The 27,340-nt window shown below is 38.9% G+C and overlaps 1 protein-coding gene across 3 annotated transcripts in view; it reads left to right on the top strand.

The window, feature by feature from the left end:
• The window catches only part of CACHD1 (cache domain containing 1), a 197,945-nt gene that overhangs the window by 77,735 nt on the left and 92,870 nt on the right, over nt 1–27,340 (top strand). For all 3 annotated transcript variants that reach the window (XM_031465300.2, XM_031465301.2, XM_064493506.1), the window contains exons 2-3: nt 133–195; nt 26,949–27,097. In XM_031465300.2, the coding sequence (XP_031321160.2) occupies nt 133–195; nt 26,949–27,097 (212 nt within the window). The remainder of the gene's footprint in view (nt 1–132; nt 196–26,948; nt 27,098–27,340) is intronic.

Genomic DNA, 27,340 nt, shown 5'->3' with positions numbered 1-27,340 from the left:
TAACTCTTGATTAAATTTTTCTGCTTGACTCTATTTGTGTTGTAAACAGATTATTCACACACACACACACATTCATATAGAAAATGGCTGTCTTATTTAGAAAAGCTAATGTTCGTTTTCTTTTCCTTGCAGCGGATATTCAACTCCTTTGTTTACACTGAGAAAATCTCTAACGGAGAAAGTGAGGTACAGCAGGTAAGAGGCTACTTAGTGCTTGACATTATGTGTCTTGCTTTTGGACGTGGCTTCATTACTTTTCCCAGTCTCTGCATGAGGTTGTCTGTGGTTCTTTATATATGATTTCATGTACATCTTAAGCAAGATGGTGACAACCTCCTACTTCAAGTACTTATAAGCAGTTGAAGTTATGGTTATATATGGATGGTTTTCTGCTATTTGTGTTATACTTGGAAAATACTATGTTTCCTTTTTATTGTTTTGGAAATTCCTAAATTACTCACATTTTAAAATATTAAAAATTATTTCATCTGACATAGGAAAAAGTGCCCAGGCTTTGGACTCGGACAAACCCCGGGTCAAATTCTGGCTTTCCTGCCTACTCCATGGCTCCCAGTAAGCAGTTTTAGCCTTTTGAGCTATAGTGTAAACTACACGTTAGCCTCTGAGCTAAATCAGGTGAACATAATATCTGCCTGATGGGGTTGTGAGAATTAAATGAAGTAATGTCAGAATAACTGAGAGTAAGGGAAATCCTTTGGTGGAAGATTCTGGCCTAGAAGCAGCTGAGTGGATGTTGGTTGCTTTTGTTCTTTACTTTTCTTTCCTCTTCTTGTATTCTTCCACTGCCTCTTTCCTCCCATCTCCTTTTAATGCTCTGTGGGGTCAAGAAGTTCTGAGGCCAGATTCTATTTGCTTTATTTATAGCTGGCTTCAGATGGACTGACTGCTTCCTAAATTAAAACATAGTGTGGGTGACCTTGGTCATAAATAATGCATCTGTGCTTGAAAAGAAGAGTGGTAAAGAGGATTCTGGGTTTTAATTTCAGCGAATCCACCAACTTCATTACACTGTGTGACTGTCAACTGGTAATTTGAAGCTAGGTTGGAAACTTAAGTAAAAAACAGCCCAAGCTAAAAACCAGAATGTAGCAGAGTGCTTCCACGGAATAGGAAGATAACTATAGGAAAATACATAATAATCGAAACTTTCTGAGGTTTGCCGCCTTTATTTTATTCATGGAAAACAGCTTGACTTGATAGGAACTTCAGAAGTGCTATACAAGAGGGAAAAGTTTTGCAACTGTCATTGAAGTGAAGTTATTTATAGGATAGTTATTTATTTATAATAAATTACTGTGGTTTCTTGAAGTTCAGCATTTCCTGTTTATAGACATTAAAGATTTTTTATTGGTTTCTGCAGGTTAAATTTAGAGGACACAGCCATTATGTAGGTACCCTTTTTCTTAGCTTTAGATATTTTTAAAAATAAGTGACCTGAAATTGTAGTGAATGTGGTTTGCTGTATCAAGTCTTATCTTCATAATTCCCGTCTTATTTTTATTCTAGCAAAGTGGAAAGTGCTTTAGGGTCATGGAATTTAAAAGGGTTTTTTTATAGGGGAAGGTTTCTACACAAAGCACACTCAAGAAAACTTTTTGGGAGACCAAAGGCCATTTGATAACACTTTAAAGAAGCTGATCCAGGGGTATCAGTTTGCCACTTTCCTTGAAGTAACAGATACAAGTTGTTCCTTCAGCTCTCTTTAAACATGAAAGTTGTTTTGTTTTCTTGATCTGATGTCATTGCTTTACTTATCTCGCTGCGAACAAGTCTGGAAGCCTTCCATGACAATTTCTAAAAATTACAGCAGCTGATGGAGCACTTACAGAACACTGGTGATTTCAATATATTATTACATTGATTTTTCCATGTAACCTTGAAGGAAAGGCACTGTCCTTATTACAGATGAGTTAAGTGAAACTCCAAAAGGTAGAATAAGTCAGCTGTAGTCTCATGGCTAATAAGAGAGAGAGTTTCAAAAATAAGTTTGACACTAAGTTATATTACCTGTGTTTTTATTTCAATGGAGTTTATTTTTTTAGCTGATATTTTCATACAAAACAGGAGTTTGCTGAACTGCCTTTAGCTGAATTAAGTGAAATGAAGGAGAATCACCACCTTGTCATTTCTACATCTCCTCTTTAATTGGCAAAAAGTTCTCTCTTCTCCTGACCCACAAGTTACTTTTAACTTTTCTCTAGTCTATTGAGTCTGTCCTCTGGAAGAAGCCTGAACAAACTAGATCTTATGCCTTTTTTGCATCCAGTATTTGGAGATAAGTTATCATTCCGCTATCATTTATAAAAGTTTGTATTTGCATATTTACAGGATATTCTGCTCTCACTTCAGTATCATGGTACTCTTGTGACTTGAATTGGACAGGAGTTATCCCCCTTCTAAAGTGAGAAAACAGAGACTCCTGGTGTCTCCTCGTCTTCTCGACTTGATTAATAACTGCCCAGGACCTCTGGGCCCTGTGATCCTGGACGGTACCCAGGATGAAATCTTTAGGGCAGTGCTTACTTCTTCTGTTCCCTCTTCTAGAAAACAGCCCCCATCACAGTCGCTCACACTTTCATACGTTATCTCCCTGAAACTTCAGAATAACTCTGTAAGGTCGGGGGAGTTACTATTACTAACCAAGTTCCGAAAGATCAAGGGTCCTAGCTAATAAGTAAGTAAGCTGGCTTTTTTTAAATTATGGAACACATCAAACATGTAAAGAGCAGAATGAAGAAATTCTGTATTAAAATGAGCATCTCAGCCTACTACCCATCTAAAGAAATACAGCATTACAGTACTTAGAAAGCCCTATTTTGACTGTCCCAGGTGGTATCTCCCTCCCTCGCCCAGAAAGAATTCTATCCTGGTTTTTTGTTAGCCATTCCTTTGCTTGTGTGTGTGTGTGTGTGTATTTGAGAGATACATATATGTATATATGCATATATACGCATATATATCAATATCCCTCAATTCATTATTTAGCTTAGATGGGGAGAGGGACTGTTGACCTCAGGTTAGGAATCCCTCTCTAGAGTAGAATTACTGGGTATCAGAGTGTTCAACGTGACTAGACAATGCCAAACTGCTTCCACAGTGGTTGCCATGGGTTACTTTCCTACAGACAGTGTAGAAATGTGCTGCTCTGGACCATCTTCAGTACTTGGTATTGCTGAGTTGTAATCTTTTGCTAATGGGGTGCCTGAAATTGTATCTAATGAATTTGTTTTACTCTGATTACTAATGAGGTTGAAATGACTTTGTACATATTTATGGTACATTTTGTGTGTATGTGTGTGTTTTGTTGTTGTCAAATATCCGCTAACATCTTTTGTCCATTTTTTAAACTGGGTTGTCTGTTTATATGAGAAGTTTAAATATTCAGTGCATGTTCTTGATGAGCTCTGTCCAAGAGAGCTTCCTGTGATAATGGAGATGTTCCATTCCGGTTGGCACTAATCAAGAAGCCGTGAGCCACATGTGGCCACTGAGCATTTGAAATGAAGCCAGGGCTATTGAGTAATTAGATTTTAAATTTTATTTAATTTTAACTAATTTTAATTAAAATAGCCACATATGGCCAGTGGTTACCATTTTAGATTCCTCTGTAGGTTTATGTTTCATAAATGTGTTCTCCCAATGTGTGGCTTCTTTTCATTTTCTTTATGACATCATCACTTAAGAAATTGAAGTTTTGATTTTAACAGAGTTAGTTTTTTTAGACAGCACTTTGCCCTTTTGTTCTGATTATTTTGCATTGTTAAACTCTTTTCTGACCCAAAGATATAACGATGTTCTCCTATACTGTCTTGTAAAACTTTTGCCTTTCTCATTGAAGAAATTAATGTTGATTTTGGTATTGGATGTGAAGTAGGTATTCATGTACCTTGCTGCTTTCTCTCAGCTACTTTGCCCCTGTCGCATATTCATTTCCAAGTGTTCTTGCACCATCTATTGAACAGTTTGTCTTTTAAATCTGTTTTCCATCATTAGTCAATTTCCCACGTATGTGTGAGTTTCATTTGGTTCCGTTGATGTATCTTTCGTGGTGCCAGCAGTATATGTTTAGAAGGGTAGCACCATCCCCTTTATTTTCTTGAGAGCATCTGTTGCTCTTTGCTGTTATGTAAGAATTTTGGACCGTTTGTTCTTATGTGTGAATTTTAGAATTAGCTTGTCCAATTGAAAACCCTATTGGGATTTTAATTGGCATTATAATAAATCTGTCGATCAATTTGGGAGGGTATCTTTATTAATGTGATATATTTCTTAATTTACTTAGAAATTCTGCAATGTCTTTTAGCATAGTTTTAGAATTTTGTTCACAAAAGACTTGAATATTCGTGCATGTGGGATTTGTTTCTAGATTTTTTTGTTTATATTATAATATAATTAAAATTTATATTTTTCTGTTGCAATTGAGTTTTACATATTTATTTCACATCCAGTTATCTTCTTAAGCTATCATATTAGTTCTAATAACTTACCTGTAGATTCCTTTGGTTGTCTATGTAGATAATCATATATGCCAATTAAATTTGATTCCCTCATTCTCATTCTTAGACATTTTATTTCTTTTCTGTGTCCTGCTGCACTGAACTCTGGAAAAGTATTGTGCCAGTATGGTAATAGTGGCTACCTATGATATATGTTATTTTTATTGTTTAGTTTTAGGTGTATTCCAATTCTCATTGTCATTTCTTCTTTGATCTATAAGTTGTTTAAAACTATCTTCTAAAATTTCCAATTATCTGTAGAGTCTTTCTAGTTTTCTGGCTGTCTCCTCTGTATTCTCCTGTTATACTGAGAGCATAGCTCTTTGGGTTCCAATTTTATGCAGTGTCTCCTATCAGATTTCCCATCTTGGCCAAGCCCTGAGGTTTATCTCTCAGCTTTGGTGATCTGTGCTGTCATCGAAGTGGATGCTCAAGATCTCCAGATGATATCCAATTCATAGGGTGACATCAGGGTCTCGCACTGGCTTATTTCCCAGATCTCTGGCTCTGACCTGTTCGGGGGACTCAGTGCCCCTAGAGGTCGTTTCCACTTTCATCCAGGATACTAGCCTCTTAACAATTATAGGAACAATTACAACTGCTTGTAAGATTTGTTTGATAAACCAAAAACAGATTAGTTATTCAAAGGAGAATATTGACCTATGTCGTCTTAATTATAGCTCACAGTCTTTAGCTGGAAGGGAACCGTTTCTTTATGTGTGTTTTTGTGTATTTCGTAGTATCTGGAATACTGATTTGTGTTTTCTATCCATCATTTCTCCTTTGGGGTAATGAAAACTAGAACCCTTGGGTTCTTGCCCTTTCCTTTTACTAATCAAATCTTATTCAGAGTTGGATCTAACTTATGTATACTATATAATTTGGCAGTAAATCTAACATGTTAATATCCTTCTGGTTAGAGGAGCAAAGTAATTAAAACTAATAAAAAAACATTTTGTGATTTTTGACTCTTGCCACAAAACTCTCTATGATATAGACTTATCCTTGTATAGACCTTTTCCTCATTATTTCTTTTAAATTAACCTTCAGAGTATGGTTCTAAATTGCCTAACAATGTGTTTTAAATCTTTAATTAGTTCAGTATATTGTAGCTTTGCTGCCAAGAAAAACTATGACAACAGCCTTGGGAAAATAAAAAATCCCATGCACACATTCTTGTGTGGAGCACCTCCCATAGGCTTCATTTTTTAATACTTTAAGAAATTAAGTTGTGTGATCAAATAAGGGCATTATCTGAATTGAACCTGCATCAAGAAACAAATTTTTGATCAGGTGCCCCGGGAGATAGCAAAGTATGATCTATAAAACACAAAGCAGTGAAGGAAAAAACAAAAGGAGAAAAAGCTTCTTGGGGCCTCGATTGGATGACCAAAGGAATCAGCTACCTTGGCCACGTTGCAAGAGTTTGCTCTCATTTTTCTCAAGTGCTCTAGTGATTTATGTTAACCATTTATTCAATGAAATGGCGAGCATATTGTCATAGTTAATTCAGTGTTTCATACACTACTGATTGTTGGCAGAGGCTGATTTTAGAAGACGTCGGAACTCTTTTGCAATGGGCGGGTTGGTAGGAGAACTGGGTACCTAGAGAGGAGACGTACCTGACTTGGGCCAAGGGCGTTCCTCCAATGGTCTCCCCCTCTCTGCAAGGGGATGCATTTTCGTTTGTCAGGATCATGTCCTTCAGCATGGAAACATGCTGTTCTATCTTAAACACACAAATTAAAAGCCCTTCCCTTGACCCCACCTTCCCCTCCAACTACTGTCCTGTTTCTTTCTTCCCCTTTGAGGCACAGTTCATCGCAAGAGGTGTCTATACACACCAGTTCTCCCATTGAGGGTCCTCATTGTATTTCACTAACATTGTACTTAACGGTTAATCCCTTCTGTCTCCCTTCATAAACTTTCCAAACATTGACCTTCAGAATGCTGCAGTTGCCTCCTTGCTGTTTCTTGGCACATTCCTGCCTTAGGGCCTTTGTACTCATTCTGTTCTAACATGTATCCCCATGGCCCTTGCTTCCTTCAAATCTTTCCTCAAATATCGTGTTCGGAAAGAGGTAACCACCATAGTTATAACTGCAGCCCACACTGCCCTTCCAAACTCCTGCTTTTCCTTTCTTTTTTCTTTATTACTTATCACTTTTTGGTTTTAGAGTACTGGCTTTACAAAATTAGTTGGGAAATATTCCCTACTTCTTTACTTTCTGGAGGAAAGTAAGATATTAGACCTTCCTTCAGTGTTTGGTAGAATTCACCAGAGCAGCACCATCTGGTCCTGGAGTTTTCTTTGTGGGCAGGATTTTGATCATCCCATTTCTTTAATCGCTATGGTTTTGGGGGTTTTCTGGGGATTTTGATTTTTCTTTTTTTTTCCTTTCCTTTCCTTTTTTCTCCTTCAGATTTTCTGTCTGTTTTGATAAATTAATTTTTCCCCCTAGAAATTTGTCCCTTTCATCTAAGTTGTCACATTTATTGGCATAAAGGTATTAATAATTTTATTAACCTTTTAATATTTTTAGAAGGATAGTAGAGAACAATCAATACAGTGAAATGCTGGTTCTTTGAGAAAGCTCAGTATAATGGATAAACTAGGCAACAGAGAAAGTGAGAATAAATGGGAAAGGAAATTAATAATAAGCAATTTTTTTAAACTCAAACTTGGCTTTCTTCTTTTTTTTTTCTTGTTTCCTTTTTCACGGACTTATGCTCTTTGTTATTTCTTTCCTTGTATTTTAGGTTAATTTTGCTTTTTTTCTTTCTTCTTAAATTGGAACTCTAGGTCATTGGATTTTACCTCTGTCTTTCAAATAGAAAAATTTCAAGCTAACAACTTTCCTCTAAGCATGGCTTTAGTTATACCTCTAGGTCATTGGATTTTACCTCTGTCTTTCAAATAGAAAAATTTCAAGCTAACAACTTTCCTCTAAGCATGGCTTTAGTTATACCTCACAAAGTTGGACATGATGTATTTTTATTATCATTCAGTTTTTAAATATTTCCTGATTTCCCTTGTGATTTTATCTTTGACCCATGGATGACTTTGAAGTACCTTGTCCAACTTGTAAAACATTTGGGGTCTTAGGTATCTTATGTTTAATGATTTCTGATTTAATTCCATTGTAGTCAGAGAACATACACTGTATGATTTCAATCCTTCTTAATTTATTGAAAGTACGATTTTATGACCCATATATGATCTGTCTTGGTGAATATACCATGTGAACTTGTAGAGAATGTGTGTTATGCAGTTGTTGGTTGATATGTTCTTTATATACCCATGAGGTTAAGCTGGTTGATATTTCAGATAATTTATTTTGGGGCTAATTTTTATTTTGTCTAATTTTATCATTTGCTGAGAAGAGTATTAATACCTTCATGTATAATGAATTGTACATTTTCCCCTTTAATTTTGTGCATTTTTACCTCATGTATTTTGAGGCTTTACTACTGGGGACATACGCATTTAAGATTGTTAGGTCTTCCTAATGAGTTATTAATTGTAACATTTTGAAGTGTCATTCTTCATCTCTGGTGATCATGCTCTTTCCTTGAAGTCTATTTTACCTGATATTAACATAGTCACTCCAGCCTTTATGTCTTACTATTTTTGCATGGTGTTTCTTCTCACAGCATTTACTTTCGATGTCTCTGTTGCTAAAAGTGTGTATCTTGTAGCCAGAATACAGTTGAGGGGTTTTGTGTTGGTTTTTGTTTTGGAGTTTTTGTTTTTGTTTCTGTATGTGTGTACGTATTTATTTGCTATTCTGATGATTTCTGTCTTTTAATTGAGACTATTTCATCAATTAATACTTAGTTTGATTGTTGGATTTGGGTCAACCATTTTATTATTTGTTTTCCATTCCCCCTCCCTCCTTTTTTATTAGTACCTCCTTTCCCCACTTTGGATTTTTGAATTTTACCTTTTTAGCTGTATTTCTTTACGTGTTTTAAGTGTATACTTTAGAAATTACAGTGTACATCCTTAACTTGTTATAGTCTATTTAAAGTTACTATTCTATCTCCTCATGTAAAATCTAGAACCTTCACAAACTTACAGGTTTGTTTTTCCCACTACTATCATTTATGCTACAGCCATCATATCTATTACATCTACAAATATTACAAACTGCACAAGAGAGTGTTATTTCTTTGGCTTTAAACTGTCATATGAATTTAATAAATAAAGGAAAGAAAAGAAAAATCTAATATACTTAGCATTTCCAATGCTCTTAATTTTTTGGTAAGGTTAAAACTGCTGTTGAGTCTAAAGAATTTCTTTAATATTTGCTTATAGTACAGACTTCCTGGTGACAAATTCTATTAGTTTTTCATGATATTTTGTATCCAGAAAATGTCTCTATTTTCTCTTAAAAGATGTTTCTGCTTGAGACAGTTTTTTATCTTTTAGTACTTTAATGCAGTGGACTCCATGGTTTCTGTTGAGAAGTCAGTGAACATTTTTATTACTCTGTATGCGTTGTCATCCCCCCACCTCCACCCTATAGCTGCTTTCAAGATTTTTCTCTGTATCTTTGGTTTGCTGCAATTTGACTACAGATGTCTATGAAAACATAGAAGTCTTCATATTTATCCTGCTTGTTTCTTATTGAGCTTTCTGAATTTGTAAATTTATGTCTTTCATCACATTTGCAGACTTCTGCCCATTATTTCTTCAAATGGTTTTTTCCACTACATTCTGAGCTGTCTTTCTGGGACTCTATACATATGCTGAACCTTGATATTTTACTACAATTTCCCAAGATATCTCCTTGTCTTGACTTTTTCTCTTAATTTTTCTCCCTCTGACCTTCAGATCAGATAATTTTTTTTTGATTTTTAACTTCACTTCTATTATCTCCATTCTGCTGTTGACCTCTCCAGGTGTAATTTAAAATTTTCAAGTGTTGTATTTTTAAGCTCTAGGATTTACATTTGTTTCTTTTTAACAGACTCTTTTTTTTTTTTACTAAGATTTTTCTCCTTTCATTCACTGCAAGCATATTTTCCTTTGAATCCTTGAGCATAGTTATAATAGTTCTTTAGAATCCCTTCTGCTGATTCTAACATCTGCAAATGTTTGAAGTTAATCTCTGTGATTGTCTCTTTTTCTTGAGAATTGGTTATACTTTGCTTTTTTTTTTTTTTTTTTACATGTCAGAAAATTTTGTTTGTATCCTAGAGATTATGATAAACTCTGGATTCTGTTATATTCCTATGAAAGAGTGTTGATTTTGTTTGTTTTTTGTTTTAGTAGACAGTTAACTTGGACATAAACTGCTGATTTGTCTTTTTGTCAACAGTTCAAATCTTAGCTCAGTTTTTTATCCCTAGACGCATTTTACCTCATATATGATCTAAGAATTTTTTCTGCCTCCAAAGGTATTTCAAAACACTCCAGCATTCTGTTGCAAGTCTGATTTTTCTTAATTACTTTTATGAATTATTATTTGATACTGACAGTTCTGCCTGAAAGATCTAAAGTTTAAGGTTTCATTTCACCAAATACCATTTACTGGGACATAGTAAAGGAGAAGCATATTGGTTTTAAAAGAAATTGATACTGAGCAGGTGCTAATACTCCAGATTATTATTTTATATGAATATGAACTCAAGGCCCCAGTCATGAGGAATTTGGACCAGTTTGTTCAAAGCAGTAGATTAGGATCCATCTGAAAAGCAAGATACGGATTTTACACAAAATTATATCCTTTTCTTCATAGGACAAGAAAGACACTCTGTAGCAGAGCAATTTACATGTGGCCTACAAACATAAAAGAGCTCTTTCTTCAAAGAGATTATGCATAGAGAATCAATTTTAAAGAGAAAACACTTTATATGCTAAAATGTAAATAACCAGTCCTAACTAGCATGATCTTTAAGAATTTTAAAGCTGGAAGGAATATCAGAGACCATAGGTACAAGATCAGAAAGGCTAGAAAACTTTTCTTTTTTTCCCTGTCTCTCTCTCTCTTTTTTTTTTTTTTTCTTCTTTTTTTTTTTTTTTTTTTTTTTTTGACAGCCCTTTTGTAACTCAGAATGGAGAAGTAAAGAACTTCATCTTTCGATTTGAAAAACTTGAGCTCCAAGCAGGACTCTATTGTTTATTATTTTGTTTGCTTTTTTGGCATGCTATTTAACTTTTTCAGTGTCTACACCAATTTTATCTGTAAAATGGGGATAACAGTCTATCTTGCAAAATCGTTTAAAAGATTATGTGGTTGGTTCAGAGTAGGCTTTCAGTATTTTGTGTTGTGCTTTCAGAATACAAAAGGATGGTAGAGTGTGGCTGTAGAGTATACTGGGGAGGAGATTTGCTAGTCTTTGTTTGCTGTTTAATCCTCTTAGGTAAGACCCAGAAGGAAAAATGTGTAAACTTTAGAAGGAGAGTTTCCAAGAGAGAATGACCACAGAAAGACCTCGGGAAGGGCGAGTGGGAGCTGTAAATAAAAGCCATGCTAGTTGAGAATTGTGAGACTGGGCATGGGAGCTGTGTTGGCTTTGCATTTGTATTACGTGTTTATTCCTGCTCCCAGAAACTCTCCACTGCAGAAAAGTTTGGTTATGTTGTTGAACTATGCACTGGACCAAGGGAGAAAAGGGACAATGGTTAGACAAGAAGAGGAGGTATCGAAGGGCTGAACACTTGGGAATCTTTGAATTCTGGTTCCCCGTGCCTGGTACTAGGTAGGCATTTAGTAAATATTCGCTGGGATTAAAAAAAAAACAATGATTGGAGATACTCTTGCCCCTCAGCATTTATATTTCCAGAATCTAGGTTTGTTTCGAAGTTGCCTTGCCAAGTGTAATCTAGTGTGGTGGTAGCCTGAAGGCTCTCATTTTGTTTACAGTTACCTTGTGAAATATGTTGAAGGCTCAGACTTGTTCAGACTAGAGGAATCCTGGAGGCAGTATGGGTTCCCTGCTTTCCTTGCCCCCAGTCTTTCCCCCACCTTTCCACAGGGGATTTGTTTAGGCAGAGTCCTGGTTTAGTTCACCCCCTCACCCAAATCTATACTTGACTCTGTGTTTATTGTAAGTATTTGTTAAATGTTTGTTGAATGAGTGAACAAAAAGCACTAAATCTGGAGGAAGGCAAAAGAAATATTGAGGTGTATTGAAGCCACCCGGATGGGGAATTTATAATGAATCAACCGAGGAGCAGAGCAAACAGATGACTGTTCTCTCAAACCAGAGCCCCAGCAAGTTGAGCTGGTTAGTGTTTAGGTTTCCTTGATTGGAAATCAATCTAGGTCTGTTTCAGCTCTTACTGTTCTTGGTCTGACTCTCCAAAAGAGAAGTTACTTTTTTAGCCTCTTCCTGGGCTAACTATCGAATCCCTGGATGCCTTGTTAATAAGAAGGAATGGTGAGCTGTCATTCTGGAAAAATAGTACGAGAGGGGATGCAATAGTTGTGATATTTATGTGGTTCTTTCTGTCTTTCCTTAATGTTCCCATGTATATTTTCTCATTTTCATCCTCTTAATGACATTGTAAAAAGTGCACGTATTATTATCCCATGTTCCATGAGAAAACCATATCTCAGAGAGGTTCAAGGCTTCAGAGAACTCATAAAGTGGCAGAGGCAGAATTTTTAATCCTAGTTTTGTGCTTTCCTTGTTTATATTATATTGACTATGATAATAATTGGCATCATTTATTGAATGTATATTACTAATCAAGAACTGCCCTTAAGTCTTTTCTCAGATCCATGTGGCTTGTTCCCTTCTATCCTTTCAGTCCTGACTCACTGTTACCTCTCAGAGAGGCACTCCTGGACCACCCATTTATAACTGTTACTAATTGTACCCACCTGTATTTCTTAACACTTTCTTGCTTTATTTATCTCCTTACAATTTATCACCTAGGGCTTACGTATGCATTGTTTCATGGTTTATATTTTAAAACATAAGCTCTGTGAGGACAGAGATTTTGGTCTGTTTCAGTCCTAGATGTGCCCTCAGTACCGTGAAAAAGTACCTGAGCGTAGTCAATGGTAGGTACTCAGTAATTATTTGCTGTATGAATTAATAATCCTCAAAGCAGCTCTACAAGTTTTACTAACAAGGAAAATTACACCAAAGAAATATTTTGTCTAAGGTTATCCAACTGAAACAAACTCAATTTGGAATTCAAGTAATTGGGATTCAAGACTCCAGTATACATTTTCAAATTTCATTTCCCAAGGTATGAGGGAGGTACTGCAGAGGCTGTTGCAGAACATAAGGGGCCAGGTTCTGTCCTTTGCCTCCTCATCCCGTCCTCCAGCAATTCACCTTACTTGTCTGAAGTTTAGTTACGAGGTTTTTTGTTTTGCTTGAATGGTCTATCACTTTCAATAGATTTTCAAATCATTACGCTACATCATGCTGCTTTCCAAAAACAATCACGCAAGGTTGAATTTAATTTGTTTTAAAAGAAATAGAAAAATACTGTGATTAGTTTACGCCTTAAACTTTGGAAGAGGTAAGAAGTTACTAAATACTGTAAATGTTTTTGAGCAGAAAGAAAATTGTGGTGTTTGTTACCTCTTCTCAAAAATTCAAGTTGAGGGAACCTAAACTCCTGCTTGTGGGGACATTGTCAGAATGATTCACTGTAGTACTTTATAGACATTGGGGAATGAATGGGTAAACTGGAGTATGAGCTCTTTAAGAGGGAGATTCTGAGTGCACCTCTGGTAAGTGGTAGACAGTTGAATTCAGCAAACACTTGTTGAGAACTTACTGTGTACTTGGCATTGTAGGAAGAGAAACAGAGAGCTTATCCCAAGGACATAGTTAAGTCACAGGAAATATGTGTTCATGTATTTGGTATATCTTGCTAGTCTCTTGCAGGTGATAGCCCGAAGGAGAGAAATGCCATCTTTAGGCATTTGTGAGAGGCAGAATGGTGGTCTAAATGGGCTGTGAATGCCATCAAGTGGGGCAGGATTGTTAGTTATGTTCAAATTATGTATGCTTTTCTAGAATTTAGTAAGTGGAGTAAGGGTACAAGAACTAGTATGTACCTAGGTTGTGTTGTATTTTGGAAAAGGTGATTTATATCACCTGATAGTTCATGGTCATTTCACAAGTGCTGCTTCACCCAAGTTTTCATTAAATTTTTGCCACAACCCTGTGACACAAATATGTTCTCTTTTCCTTGTTTTAGGGCTGAGGAAATTGAGACCCAAAGATACTAAGTAATGATTCCCCAAATCATTCTTGAGTTAGGTGATAGCAGCAAAAATTTATCAATGTGCTCTAACTTTAAAATCCATCTTCTTAACCACTATACTGTGTTGCTTTTCATACTTCTTCCACTGCTGATTCTTTTCTATGTTTTCAACTTTTTAAGAGGAAGGCGGTTTATTCTCTCCTGGGAGTATTACACATTAACCAAAGTAAGATAAATAATACGTCTAAACATTGTAAGTACTATGATGAAAACTCAGCTGCTAAATGAGGGAAAGATGGAGTTTAAATGCTCAGTTGACATGGGCCAAACAATGGTGGGGGGTGCCTTCTGCCTTTTAGCTCTAATAAATCACAAGGATATAACTTGTGCATGATGAGGAAGAGCATTCTATTCCTAATGGACCATCCTGCAGGAACATAAATAAGATTTAAAAATAAATGAAGTCCTTGATTTATTTAAAGAGAAGACACCTTTGTCTTTGCCGCAGTTCATCATTATTCCATTATTAACACAACCTTAAGGCAGTTGCTTCTAATTTGTGTCATTGTGGAACTTCTATAGACTCTTGATTTTTGTTTTGTTTTGCTGGGGTTTTGTGGTGGGGGGTAAATAGTACCTCCTGAAAAAGAACTTTTAGCTAATTGAGTGAATGAAAAATTGCAGCTGTTGGGCTAGTAGGATTTAGTTATAACACAAGTGAGCTTTCTTTCTGTTGCCCATGAGTAGAAGTTGGTAAGTCTTTGGAATTCTTCGTGTAGAGTTGTGGACGGTAAAGCTTTTGTTAGTGCAGTTTCCATGGAGAATGTAACAAATCTTTTAGCTGCCTCAGAACTCCCAGATTCTCTCTCAGTATGAAGCTTTGATGGTAATCAGGGATACTGGGGGACCTGCTTAGCCAGCTTCTTAGGGGGGGGGAACCCAAGGTGGGCAAAGAGAGAAAACAGCTTGACAGATACCATCTCACTATGTAAGAAACAGCAATTTGGAATTTGAAGTATTGAACTATTTTCTTTATAGATTCAGGAAAATATATATGCAGCATATGCTCTGTGTCCTTGTATATATTTGCAAGTTAAAATATGTATGCATGCATGAAAGCTTTAATTCCTGTACTAAATACAGACCAGCTGACTTCAGCGGTACATATTATACATTAGCCAGTGTATGCCTGGTGTTGAGATAAACTGAGACGATCCTGCTCACACACACACATGCACACTCACGCATGTACACACACACACAGTCCTCCTGTATACCTACACATTTTACTACAAAGTATATCAGCTGCTTATGTATATGAATTGTATCTATGCATACATACACTTACAGTATTTACAACAGAGTTTATTTTTACATTTGTATATACACACTCCTACCAATGAGAGAAAAATGGAATTTTCTGTATCTCCCACCACAACCACACACTAATATTTAAGGCTTGACAATTATGATTACAAGTTTTTTTGTGTTGTTAGTTTGTCAAAAACCCAGAAAAATCTATTTCTTTGTTCCCTTAATTCCCACACTTTGTGTTCCAACTGTGTGTAAAGAAACTCTTGAATGGGCTGATACTGTTTCTCCATCGGCAAAGGTAGGGGAGAGAGTGGTGTTGCAGGTAGGCGCAGCTGCAGAGAACAGGCTGCAGCCAGGAGCGCGGCTGGCCAGGCCTTTGGGGCAGGGCAGGAAAAGACATGTAAGCCATGATGTGCATCTCGCCCGGCTGCAGCTTTTCACATAACTCTGCAGTCCATATGTGTGCACGTGCCTTCTTTCAGTGAAGCAGACTCTTGAAAAGTATGAGCCTGGGCTTTTCAATCAAATGCTCAAAGCTTCTTTTAAGTAGAAGGGAATAGATTGAGTCCAAGTCCTCATTCTAAAAGCCAGGAAGACTTCATCATGAGAAATGAACATTCCACTAAAAATGGAAATAATTAAGTTCACGGTACACACATTTCCAGTATCTCGAGGTTAACTAGTACTGGGAAATGCTGATGAGAAGATGGCAGCCAACACCGCTTCAAATCCTCCCCACTTCCCCCTAGTTCCATCCTCCACCTGAAACTGCTGCTTCTACTGAAATAATAAAATAAGCACAAATCATCTACACTGACAGAATGCATAAACAGAAACTCAGAGTGTATTCTCAAACCTGGCAAGCAACTTCAGAGCAGGGACCAACTTATCCCTAATATGTTCCTTCGTGCAATAGGAAATGCTTATGATCATGATGCAGAGGAATTAATTGCTGCTAATATCAAGAACTCCTGAACTGGCTAAACACTTTGAAAATCCGTATCCATGAAATAACATGTGGTATGATAAACTTGGAAACTTACCAACAACTACAGCTTTTTTTTTTTTTTTTCTTTTTTCTTTTTTAAACTTTAGAAGATTCTGGGCAGGTAGGGATCATGCTGAAATAGCTGCTTACGGGCCTTCTCTCTGGTTATTCCTTAAGCACTCTCTCATCCTTCTAAATGCAGCAAAGTGTATGCTGGCTCTTCTGCAAAGTCATCCCAGGGTCCTTGTCACATCCGCTGACACCTGTGTCAGGCACCACCCTCTGGGGGAAGATGTGAGCAGTGAGTCCTACAGAAACAAGCAGCCAGTGGAGAGCGTGCATACCCTGGTTCTTCTGTTTGCAATCCTCCCTGTCATCAGATAGGCAATGAGAAGACCTTCCTAAATCCAACTGTGAGTTCCAGAATGATATCAGACGCAGCTTGGCAAGGGAACACACAGAATAGTTCAGAGAAGGATATAATAAAATTGTTGTGGTCGAAGCAAATATCTTCATTCCTCTGCAGTGGAACCCACATGGGAAACATTACTTTTTGTTGTTGTTTCTAGCAAGTCTTAATAGCAATGCATTTCCCGCTAGCGTCGAACATTTGCACCTCATCAAAGCGGTGTATGTGAATGTTGTTGTTTTCCCTAATTATAAAAAACAATGAAAAACAAAAACTCACATCTCTGGGTTAGTACTTTGAGCTCTAGGCCCGCATTGTGAAGGCCCTTGACCTCAGGGGCTAGTGTCTGGAAACTAAAGCCAAGAAGTGGCTTTTCTATCTACTGAGGTAAGTGTATTACAAGCTGGCTTCATTGTATGAACTTAGGACCAGGTAAGAGAGTGCTTCTGCCTCCTGAGATTGTTGGGCCACATTGAAGACTCAGATGGTTACAGGTAGTCAAGGCCAGTCTTCAACAGCTGAAGAAACCAAATGTTTATAAGATGCTTGCTCTTGTACTAGTATTTTTTCCTTGGTTTCCTATGTTGTGAAAACTTGTTACTCAAAAAATGGAAGGTGCTGTACGTCAGGTCTGCCTTGCACTGACACATTTTTATAATGGGGAGTAGGAGAGACCTTGTACCTACTGCAGTTGAGCTCTGCTGCTGCTAGAACTGTGTATCACTGAAGCGCTAAAATGGCACCTTATTATATTCCATTAGAAAGGTAAGTCAACTTATTAAGAAAGAGGAAATGGGGCAGGGTGGGTAATAGCTCAGTGGTGTAGAGCACATGCTAGCATGCATGAGGTCCTGGGTTCTATCCCCAGTACCTCCATTTAAAAAAAAAAGAAAGTGGAAGTGAAAACATTGAGGTTTTTTTTTTTGTTTTTGTTTTTGTTTTTTCCATTGTATCTCAAGATTATCTTCCCAGGAATTGGATTTAATGAATTCTTGGCCATGTTGAGGTTGAGGAAGCGTTTAGTGGCAAGTTTTTGTTTCCCTGCCAGTCCCATCTTTCCACTTCATTGCTGAGCTAATTGACACTTGCTGGCAAGTATTTGACGGATATGCTCTCAAAGGGCTGGTGAAGAACCCGAAAACACTCTGGTCAGTGGCCTCTAACTGGAGGCTAGGTCAGATTTTTGGCCTGCGTTTATACAAAAAAACATTGCCCGAGTCCCTGCAGCATGCCAGGCTCTGGCCCAGGTTGCAAGGTTGGTTTAAGATTCGATATGTTATTTGCGTTGGGTGTGGGGAGAACAGGCAGCTTCCCAGAGCCCTCCCTACTGACCTCGATTCCTCTAATGCACCCCCTCCCCACCCTGTTACTTGGAATGCTTCTGAGTTATATTTGGTGTTTATAAGTTATGCACAGATACAGTCTAAATGAGAGCTTTACATGGTAGGAGTAATGGGACTGGGTTTTCTTTCCTTTTCTCATGTGTCCTTCATGGGCCACCAGAGAATTCCAAAGTTCATGAACCCAGGGTATTTTAACCCGTTTCCTCCCTGATTCATAAACTAAGAAAACGTATCTCAAAAACTGTAACGTAAAACGTCAGATTCTTCCTTATACTGTGGCTCCTGCTGCTCCCCCGCTCCCCTGTTCTCGGCCTCTTGATTCTTTTGAAGGTTAAGACTAGGTTAAACTGCCCTTTCCTTGTGAAGGAATGGGCTGTACACTTTCCAGGCCTGAGCTCTTGCTTATTTGGGTTTAAAGGAACCTCAGCCCAGGGGCTCCTATTACAGAGAGAAGTGAGGAGAAGTGGGTTGAAGCCTGCCCTTCCCTCTGTTTCTCTTGTTATGATCTGGTTGTTCAGGGTAGAGTTGGGTGAAAAACAGGGCAAGAGCCCACTGAGCCCTTAAGTTGATAACCTTGGCCTTCAGGAGGCCCGGGTGTGTGTTTCCATGACTCTCTCGGAGTATCTAACACAAGCTGCTGCCCACACGCAGCCCCACTAGAACTTTTAAGCAAAATGCAGAGCAAAGCTGCTGCTCTCCACCGTTTCCCAGGGCTCAGCCTCCACCGGCTCTCTGGCATGTCAGCACTTGCCTTCTGTTTTTTCCATTGCACTCCTCCCCAGCTCAGCCACAGGGGCCCCACCTCTCCCAGGATCGGGGTATGTGACCCTGGAGCCCAGACAGCCTTGCACATAAATCTTCCTGGTCCACCTGCAGTTCGTCTGTCAGCGGCTGCCCCACTTCTCCGTCGGATGTGCTGTTCCCACACATCCGTTAGGCAACCCTGCGGCCTCCCGGGGCTGTTGGAAATTCAGACCAGCCCTAGCCCATCTCTAGGTCTTCATTTATCTTGTCCTGTATCGTTCATTGCCTGCCATGCCCAGGCTTTTCCACACTGAGACCCGAACTGGTAGTGAATGAGCAGCCACGTCACAACTATGGCCAGATGCCGTGGGGGTGCCTTCTCTGAACTGGTGCTCCTTATTCAGCAGGACTTTACTCCAGGGCAGCTGAGATGATCCAGGAGCCAGGTCAAGATAGGGAACTAGACCAGCCCAGAGTTTCTGATTGGCTTGAATCAGATATGAGCAATATTCGTAGGTTATCTGCCCTAAAAGACCTGGAAGCAGGTTTTTTTCCAATATGGCAAATGAGGGTAGATTGTATGAGGGGAAATGAGTAGAGTTATGAATGTTTTGAAAGCTCTCCTTGATGCTAGGTATACATGAAAGAAAAATGCATGGTGCAGTGGTTCAAGAGCATGGATTTGATCTAATTTTTATTAGCTGTGTGACCTTGGGCAAGTGAATCTATCAGAACTTTCTATAAAAATAGCATATAGCAATTACCAAGAGCTGTGTGAGCACTGAAAAGTTGCACTTTCAAAGTGCCCGGCGCATAGCAAGCGATCAATAAATGTTAATGACTTATGTTATTGGTTTCTTGGGGGGAAATGGAATCTTTGAATGAGGAAAGATCTACAGTGAGTGGCACAGGTGCTGAGTCCTAGGCGATCTGGGGAAAGAAGGGCCTGAGAAGGCTTCGAAGAGACAAAAGCTGGTCTGGGACTGGAAGAATGAATAGAACTTAGATAATTTGATCTGGGAGAGTTCACATTTTTCCTGCAATTTGGTGAGAGCTTGTAGCAGAAAGACAGTGGAGCTAGGAGTTCAGAGAAATGGTCTCTTTGTTTTCTGCACTTATCCCGTGTGAGTTCGGTGCACCACTGAGCCTTGATTTCCTGGTTGTAGAGGAGCCGGGAGTATCTGCTCTGCCTAGCTCGCGGGCTGGTTGGAAGGCACACATGTGACAGTCATGTAAGAATGCTGTGAAAATGGTAAAGTGTGACACGAGAGTCAAGTCCTTATTAGATCCTTAAGTTTAGAATAAGAAGATGCCAGAAGAATCCCAAACTCCCTAAGACTGGACTTGCATAACCTGCATGACACAGCGCTGGGGAAGGGGCACTGACGCCCCAGTGAGGTCACAGCCCAGCGTCAGCACACCCGTCCAGCGGACAGTTCATATGCTCTTTGGGATTCTCCGTTCACAGTGCCTGAGTCAGTACATCAAGTCGCCCCTCCCCGTAACAACAACAACGATGAGAATAGTAAACAGCAGTCGCAACAATATTGGCACATACAGTTTGTTAGAGACTCTGCCAAACACGTCATAAACATTATTCCTCTTAGTTCTCAAACAGTATTATGAGGTAGCTATTGTTATTTCTAGTTTAGAGGTAATTAAGTTGAGGCTTAGAGAAATAATTTACTTGGTTCCATTTAGCTAGTAAGTGACAGAGCTGGATTTAACTCAAATTTGACTCCAAAGCTTAAGCTCTTTGTGCCGTTTTGCTGTTAATCTTAAAGGAGGGGAAAAAAAGCCTTTTTACCCCCTAGACCCTGTGCCAGGTTTCCTTTGGATGATTAGGCATGAGGATGAGTTAAATGAATGAAATGGCTAATATTCGGGTAGTCTCTCTCCTTTTATTTATAGCTCTCTTATTAGAAAATTTAGATCCCACATCATTTCCTTATCACCACCACACGCACTTCCTAGTCCAGAGACGGGGTGCAGCAATGAGAGTAATCCCTCGTACTTATCCTGGGCTTTGTATGTTCCTTACTTCATTTGATCATCAGGACAAGCCCTTGAAACTGTTACTCCTGTTTTACTCATGAAGACATTGAAGCTAAGGGAAGTCAAAGAACTTGCCTAAGTTCCCAGCTAATAATGGGGAGAGCTGTCTAGAATGTTACAACTGTTACCAATAATAATAGCAAGGGTAGAACGTTTCTTCTATCCTGTGTACAGTGTACAGGATGAAACAAAGAGAATGTTTCCTACTTGAACTTTGGAATGCAGTGGTGTGACGTGCAGAGATATTGAATATTTGTGCTTGAGTATACTTAAAATTATTTCTATGTCACGTACATTTAGATAACCAAATCCCAAAACTTGCTGGGAAACGAAGGGTTTACTTTCTTGAATCATAAGGCTGGAATCAAAGGAAAGGGGGATCAGCTATTAAATTCTTATCATGGCACAAAGGTTTTTGAATGTCAAATGTTAAACTCTTCTACATTCAATAGGAATTTTTGCTATGAATCTTCAGTCCCCTAGGGTACCTTTCCTGTCTGTGCCTGTCAGCTTCATTGTCATGTATTTTAAATAAAGCTTTCCCTAACATTCAAAACTCCTCCCGGACCTTCCTTTTAGGAAAGAGACATTAAAAAAAAAACGTGTATCATGCCGTTGCATTTTTGTTTTCTTTTTACCTTGTTCTAACCGTGTGCCCACACCACCCCCAATCTTCAGAAGTATAAAGCTAAGGTAAAAAGAGCCTTAAAAAAGCCAGGCGGAGCGGTGGCAGGGGGTTGGGGGGGACTCTGGGGAAGTATGCAAATGACAGAAATGTCTATGGGAAAATTAAGGGAAGTGAAATTCAGCAAGAAAGAAATTCATTGATGTTGTGATGAAACGTTGTCACTGGAGATGATGACAAATTAGAATCCGTTCCCATGGGGACGGTGCACTACCTACTCATCATTTGACCCATGGCTGGATGCTGGCTAGCTGGAGAATTGACCCAAAAGATGACAAGATGGTTTTAGTCCCGTCGTCTCATCAGCATTCAGGAACCCCTTAGGGGATGAAGGGGAGAGGATAAAGAAGGATAAAAGATGAAAGCTGAGCTGTGGAAAGAAAAATGTTTTTAATTACACTGAGGAGGATTGTGGGTCCACCTGTAGCTTTTTGTTGTGAACGTCCTTTGTTCTCTCCCATCTGCAGGGATCATGGCAGGATACAGACCCAGAATCTGGCCTCTTGGAGATTCTGCCTTGGTAGCCGGTCCTTTTGAGTTTAACAGATACATTCAGGATTTAAGCTCTCTGTGGGCTACCTCTGCTCTAATAGATTCTGTTATGCTTGCCAAGCAACCTGGATTTGGTTGGCATGCTTGAAAGAGATTGCTTTTAGAGAGGAGAAAACATGACCCCACAGTGGAGTTCCTACAGCGAGTCCCCGTCTCAGTCCTCATCCGAAGGGCATGGGACATCTCGGGCAGTGGGGTCACAGGAGGCTGGAGCAACCCCTGGGAGTCCAGAGACCCTTACGGTCCACATGCCTCTTTTTTCACACGACCAGTGGGAATTAAAATTTCATCTTACTGCCCTCTAATGACAGATAAATTAATTCAGATCAAAACCCAGAGGAAAGGATTGAAGGGTACAGTCACTTGGTTCTCCTTCCAGATTATGGACAAACGCACACCCTGGAGTAATTAGAACGATTTAAGTTAGGTCGGTGTAACTTACGCTGCGGTAGCCAGGTAGTAACAGATAGGCACAGTTTTCGAGAAGATCTTATTTCACTTTTTGGCCCTGTCCATTTTTCATGTTGGTGGTAGAATTCAGCAGTTCTCAACTTCCTCTAAGTTTTGATTTTCATTGGAATTATGAAGAATGCTAAGTGAGATATTAACTATTAAAATCGAATTCTTATTATGAAGCAGTGAGATTGTGTATGGTTTACGGTATTCTGCCGAGAATTTCATAGCGTTTGTTAAAATGGGTTTGAAAAGAAAAGGCGGGGTAGGTTGTTGGTGTGCATATTACAGAGAAATGCTGCATGAAGGTTGAAGCTTAGGCTCTGAAGCAGAATGCTGTTTTAGGTCCCAGCTCTCCTGCTTACTAGCTTTGTGACCTTGAGCAAGTTTTTGAGCTGTCAGTGTCCACCTCTGGGAGATTGAGATTTGTACTTCAGAGGGTTCCTTGGATTAAATTGATACACGCTTGTGAGGTACTTAGAACAGTGCCCTGTGCATAGGTTGCCCTCAACAATTGTTGGCAATATTATTTTTAAACAAAATAAGATGGAGTGTACAACATGAAACACTGAGGAGTTTCTGGCCAACAGGTACGAACCCAAGTAGAGGGAGCTTACTTTTGAGACTTCCTGTTAATTGTCACGTGTGTCTGGGCTCAGCGTGCAAGCTATTGCCTCCACTAATGAAGAAATCAGCTTGAGGCCCACTGCAACCAGGAGACCGAAGGCAGATACCACCCGCCCTTCCTACCTCACCACCAGGCAAGGGCCCCTCTCCCATCAGCCAGAACCCCCAACCCATCCAAGGGACTCTTAGTCCCACAGTCAGCCCACTCTGTGCCTTGCCTGATGATGATAGTATGAATTCCATTCCCTAGATTGTGTGATTTGTCATCATTTTTAAATTTCAAGCCACTATTGCAGCTTCTCTTAAGTTTGATTTGTCTGGGGCAGATGAACACACAGATTTTATGGACAAGACAGTTCTGAGTTCGAATGAGTGAGAGTTCTTTTATCTTGCGACTCATTGATAAAAATGACAATCATTACATTGTAGGGTCCTTCTGGTTTACAATTTTCTGAAGAACCCTGAGATCTCTTTGTAACAGGTTTATAATTTGCACGCTACAATCCCGATAATTCTGGTGATTTAGATGCAGTGCTTCCATCCATGCAGCTTTGTTTAGCTTAGCTTCAATGTGTTTATCTTATGATGGAATCCAGCCTGTCCTGGGTGTTCTGGTTACTTGTTGCTCCGTAATAAACCATCCCAAACTTTGTGACATAAACAACTGTTTCTCTATGCCTACGGATTCTATGGTCCAGTCATTGCAAGGATGACTTATCTCTGTTCCATGATGTCTGGGGCTTCATCAGGGAAGACTTGGGGCTGGAATTATCTGGAGGCTTCCTGACTCATATCCGGAGCTGGGGCTGGGATGGTTGGGGGACTAAAGCTGCCGACCAAGCACTTAACTGTGGCGTCTCCATGTGTCTCGGACGTCTTGCAGCATGAGAGTTGAGAGCATTCCCAGAGAGACAGGCGGGAGCGGTGTAGCCCTTTGTGGCCTAGCCTTAGAAGTCACAAAGTATCGCTTTCTCTGTGCACTACTGATAGAAGAACCAAACAGTGGAAGTGGAGGGACCCTGTTTCTAAAGCGTTAAAAGAATTGGAGCAAGTTTAGAGGGGAGGGTACAGCTCAACTGGCAGAGTGCATACTTAGCATGCACAAGGTCCTAGGTTCAATCCCCAGCACCCCCTCTAAAAATAAACAAGTAAATCTAATTACCTCTCCCCTCAACACACCAAAAAAGAAAGAATTGTTGCAAGTTTTTATAAAATTACTGTAGTTAAGGCTCAGTCTTGGACATGAGGGGCTTCTGATTTCTACCTACAGCAAGGCAAGCCATTCGGTCTATATTCCAACTGCTTAACTCAGCCGTTATAAAATGAAAGCAGCCATAAACAGCATGTAAACAAATGACTGTTTCAATAAAGCTTTATTTAGGGACAGTGATGTTTGAATTACACATAATTCTTAAGTAGCACGAAACACCTCTTTAAAAAAATTACATTTAAAAATGTAAGACTCATTCTTAGCCCCCCCCCCCAAAAGGCGGTGAGCCAAATTAGAATATCATGATAAAAAAAAAAAAAGGCGGTGAGCCAAATTAGAATATCATGATCAGCGAGATCTAACTTTTTTCTTAAGTTAGAATTCCCCAAATGTTTTTCTCACGTGTTTGTATGTTTGTGTATGTGTGAGAGAAAGAAATGATTGCAATTTCCCTTTGCATTTCCAAGAAGTGAACTTGGGAAGGTATTATTTGGAATTTCAGTCCTTTCAGGCACACCTTATCTTTACCCTGTTACAAAACATTTGTTCCCAAGGGCAATGAAGGACTACATTTGTAGGTGGGAAACTAATGATATCTGTTTTATTTTAGAACTTAAAGAAAAAAAAAGAATTTGTTCTTAATGAAGTTTCCAGAAATACATATTGTTGTATATTTTTAAAATAAGTATCACATGTTTTTAAAGAGGTGGTGATCCTTAGACCAAAAGATAAGGTTGATGACTCTCTGGAGAATATTTTTTTAAAAACCATTATTAGTTCATTCAATATTTTTGTCTTCCATCCATGCCGGACAGTGTAGTAGGTGCTGAAGCTATAGAGAGGAACAAAAATGTGTAGGACCTGCCCTCACAAAGCATACAGTCTAGTGGGGTAATGGGATGTTCAACAGATGGTAGCCCAAGGGACAGCAGTATGAGAACACACGTCAGGTTTTCAAGCTTGACCTGTTCTCTCATCCTCACTGCCCACTGAATGTGAGAATCTAGGGAAAAAGGATTGTTACTTACTGCAAACTGCTGTTAAACATGGCAGCGCGTCTGCTGATAGTGAATAATCCTATCTGTGTGTTTGGGTTACATTTTGAAGAACTACAGGCATCCTCGATGGCCTCTTTCACCATCTTCTCACCATGGGAAAGGAAAGACAAAGAACTAAATAGAAATACATAAATACTGAAATGTGTTAGATTTTTTTTTTCCTCCTTAAAGAATCATTTTGAGTGGTGGAGAACTAACCTAGAAGAACAGTTTGGGACCTATTGGCTGAATTACAAATTGGGGTGCTTATATTTGATTTTTCTCTGCATTAGATTTTCTGATGGGGTTCTATTGACTTTGGTGGGGGCATATAATTCCTGGTTCTGTGCGTTGTAGGATGTTTAGAAGGATCCTGGCCTTCGCCAGCTAGATGCCATCAGCACTCTGCACCAAGCTGTGACTACCAAATCCTGTCATCTCAAACTTTATCCCATGTCCCCTCTGGGAGGCAAAATCACCAATAGTCTCAGTTAAGATGGGAAATTAAACTGTGTCTCTACATTGTATTGCAAAGACCTCAATGAGAATAAGGGACATTTTTTTTTTTTTAATAGTCAGGAATCTAGCTAGTTGAGGGAGTAGAATTGCAGGCGGGCTTGTTAGTTTTTAAGACGCACAGTTCCTCCTTTGAAAATGCGGAAATAAATTTGGACAACCTAGTATAACGTTAAACATGACACTCGTACTCTTTTCTTGTGTCTGGAAATTTTTCTAAGCTTCATAGTTTGTGCATCATACAGCAAGAATGAGAACCTCAGTTATTTAATGGAAACTCTGAAAGTGCCTGAATATCACTGGAACAAAATCAGATTTTAAAATTGATTTGAGAATAACAAATGAAGATACTCTGATTTGGCTCCATGTTCTCAGCCTGTAAGCTGTTGGATGGTGTGAGACTCATAACCCAAAGGAGACGATTAGTTCTCCTCTAGTGTGCTGATAATGAACAGCTCTGCAAAACCAATTAGCTATAATTCTATCAGTCATTTCATTTGGGTAACATTTTGTTTAAGGGGAAGAAAAACAACACTGTTTTCCCTGGAGATCTGTAATTAAGCTGTGATATTTGGTGGGAACAATGGAGGGAAAAGCGGTATGCTTAGCAATCTGCTTTTGCTATTCCCACATGAAAGTAAATTATGATGAAGTGTTCTGTTCTTGGCAGTTAAGAAAGGCATTTGTCCATCTTAAAGGTGTAACAGACCAAACCACGAGTATATTTCTAACTATATATTTTGTTTTATGTGGATGTCTGCATTGCACACCTTTAGAGATTTGCCATTCACATGGAAGACTGAGTGGCGCCCCTAGAGTTGTGTAGCAGAAGATACTGAATGTTATTTCCCTTCCTTCAGGTATTTTTGTGAAAATAGATCTGAAAAATCTTTGTGAATCCAGAACCATCAATGGTGGTGTTTTTTCTTCCAATCGCTGTTGTTGCTCTGTAACTTCTAAAACCCGCAGTCGTGCTGACAGTAGTATCAATAGACTGTTTTCCTTTCTCCAGCAAGGCATTTTACCAATCAGTATTATTCTATTTGAATTTGAACTCATGAGATGTGCTTAATGTATCATCATCTGAGACTGAAGTTATTATTTTATCGCTATTTGAATATCCTTCTGTGACTTCTGGGCATTTTGCAATTTTTATTCAATTATGCACAGTGATGTAAGACTTGGGTTGTATGTGTTTGTTTTACCGGAAGGTTAGTACATTCCAGCCTGTGACACAAATTAATTCGCTTATTAGAAAAAGTAGAGTGAGTTATTGTCCTGGGCTTTCGATTTATTTTGCTTACTGTCATCCCACAGCTAGCCAAAAAAATCCGAGAGAAGTTCAACCGTTACTTGGATGTGGTCAACCGGAACAAGCAAGTTGTAGAGGCATCTTACACGGCTCACCTGACGTCTCCACTAACTGCAATTCAAGACTGCTGTACCATCCCACCTTCCATGACGGAGTAAGACTCTACATTTCTTTGCTATTGTTTAAACCAGGAATTGAATTGCTTTCCATTCATATTCAAAATACCAGTTTGTTTACTGCAAAATGTCTGGTGTTGCTGTCTTAAGTAAGTCCTTTTCTTTACACAGACCATTAACTTTTAAGGAAGTGTGACTCTATATCCAGGAAATTCCTGGACCTTCCCTGATCACCTTTCTGTCATGCTGGAATCCAGGTTCAGAAGTGTCAAATAGTACAG

This window comes from Camelus dromedarius, chromosome 14, assembly GCF_036321535.1.
Source record: "Camelus dromedarius isolate mCamDro1 chromosome 14, mCamDro1.pat, whole genome shotgun sequence".
Lineage (NCBI taxonomy): Eukaryota > Metazoa > Chordata > Mammalia > Artiodactyla > Camelidae > Camelus > Camelus dromedarius.
This window is presented reverse-complemented; position numbering and strand designations above follow the sequence as displayed.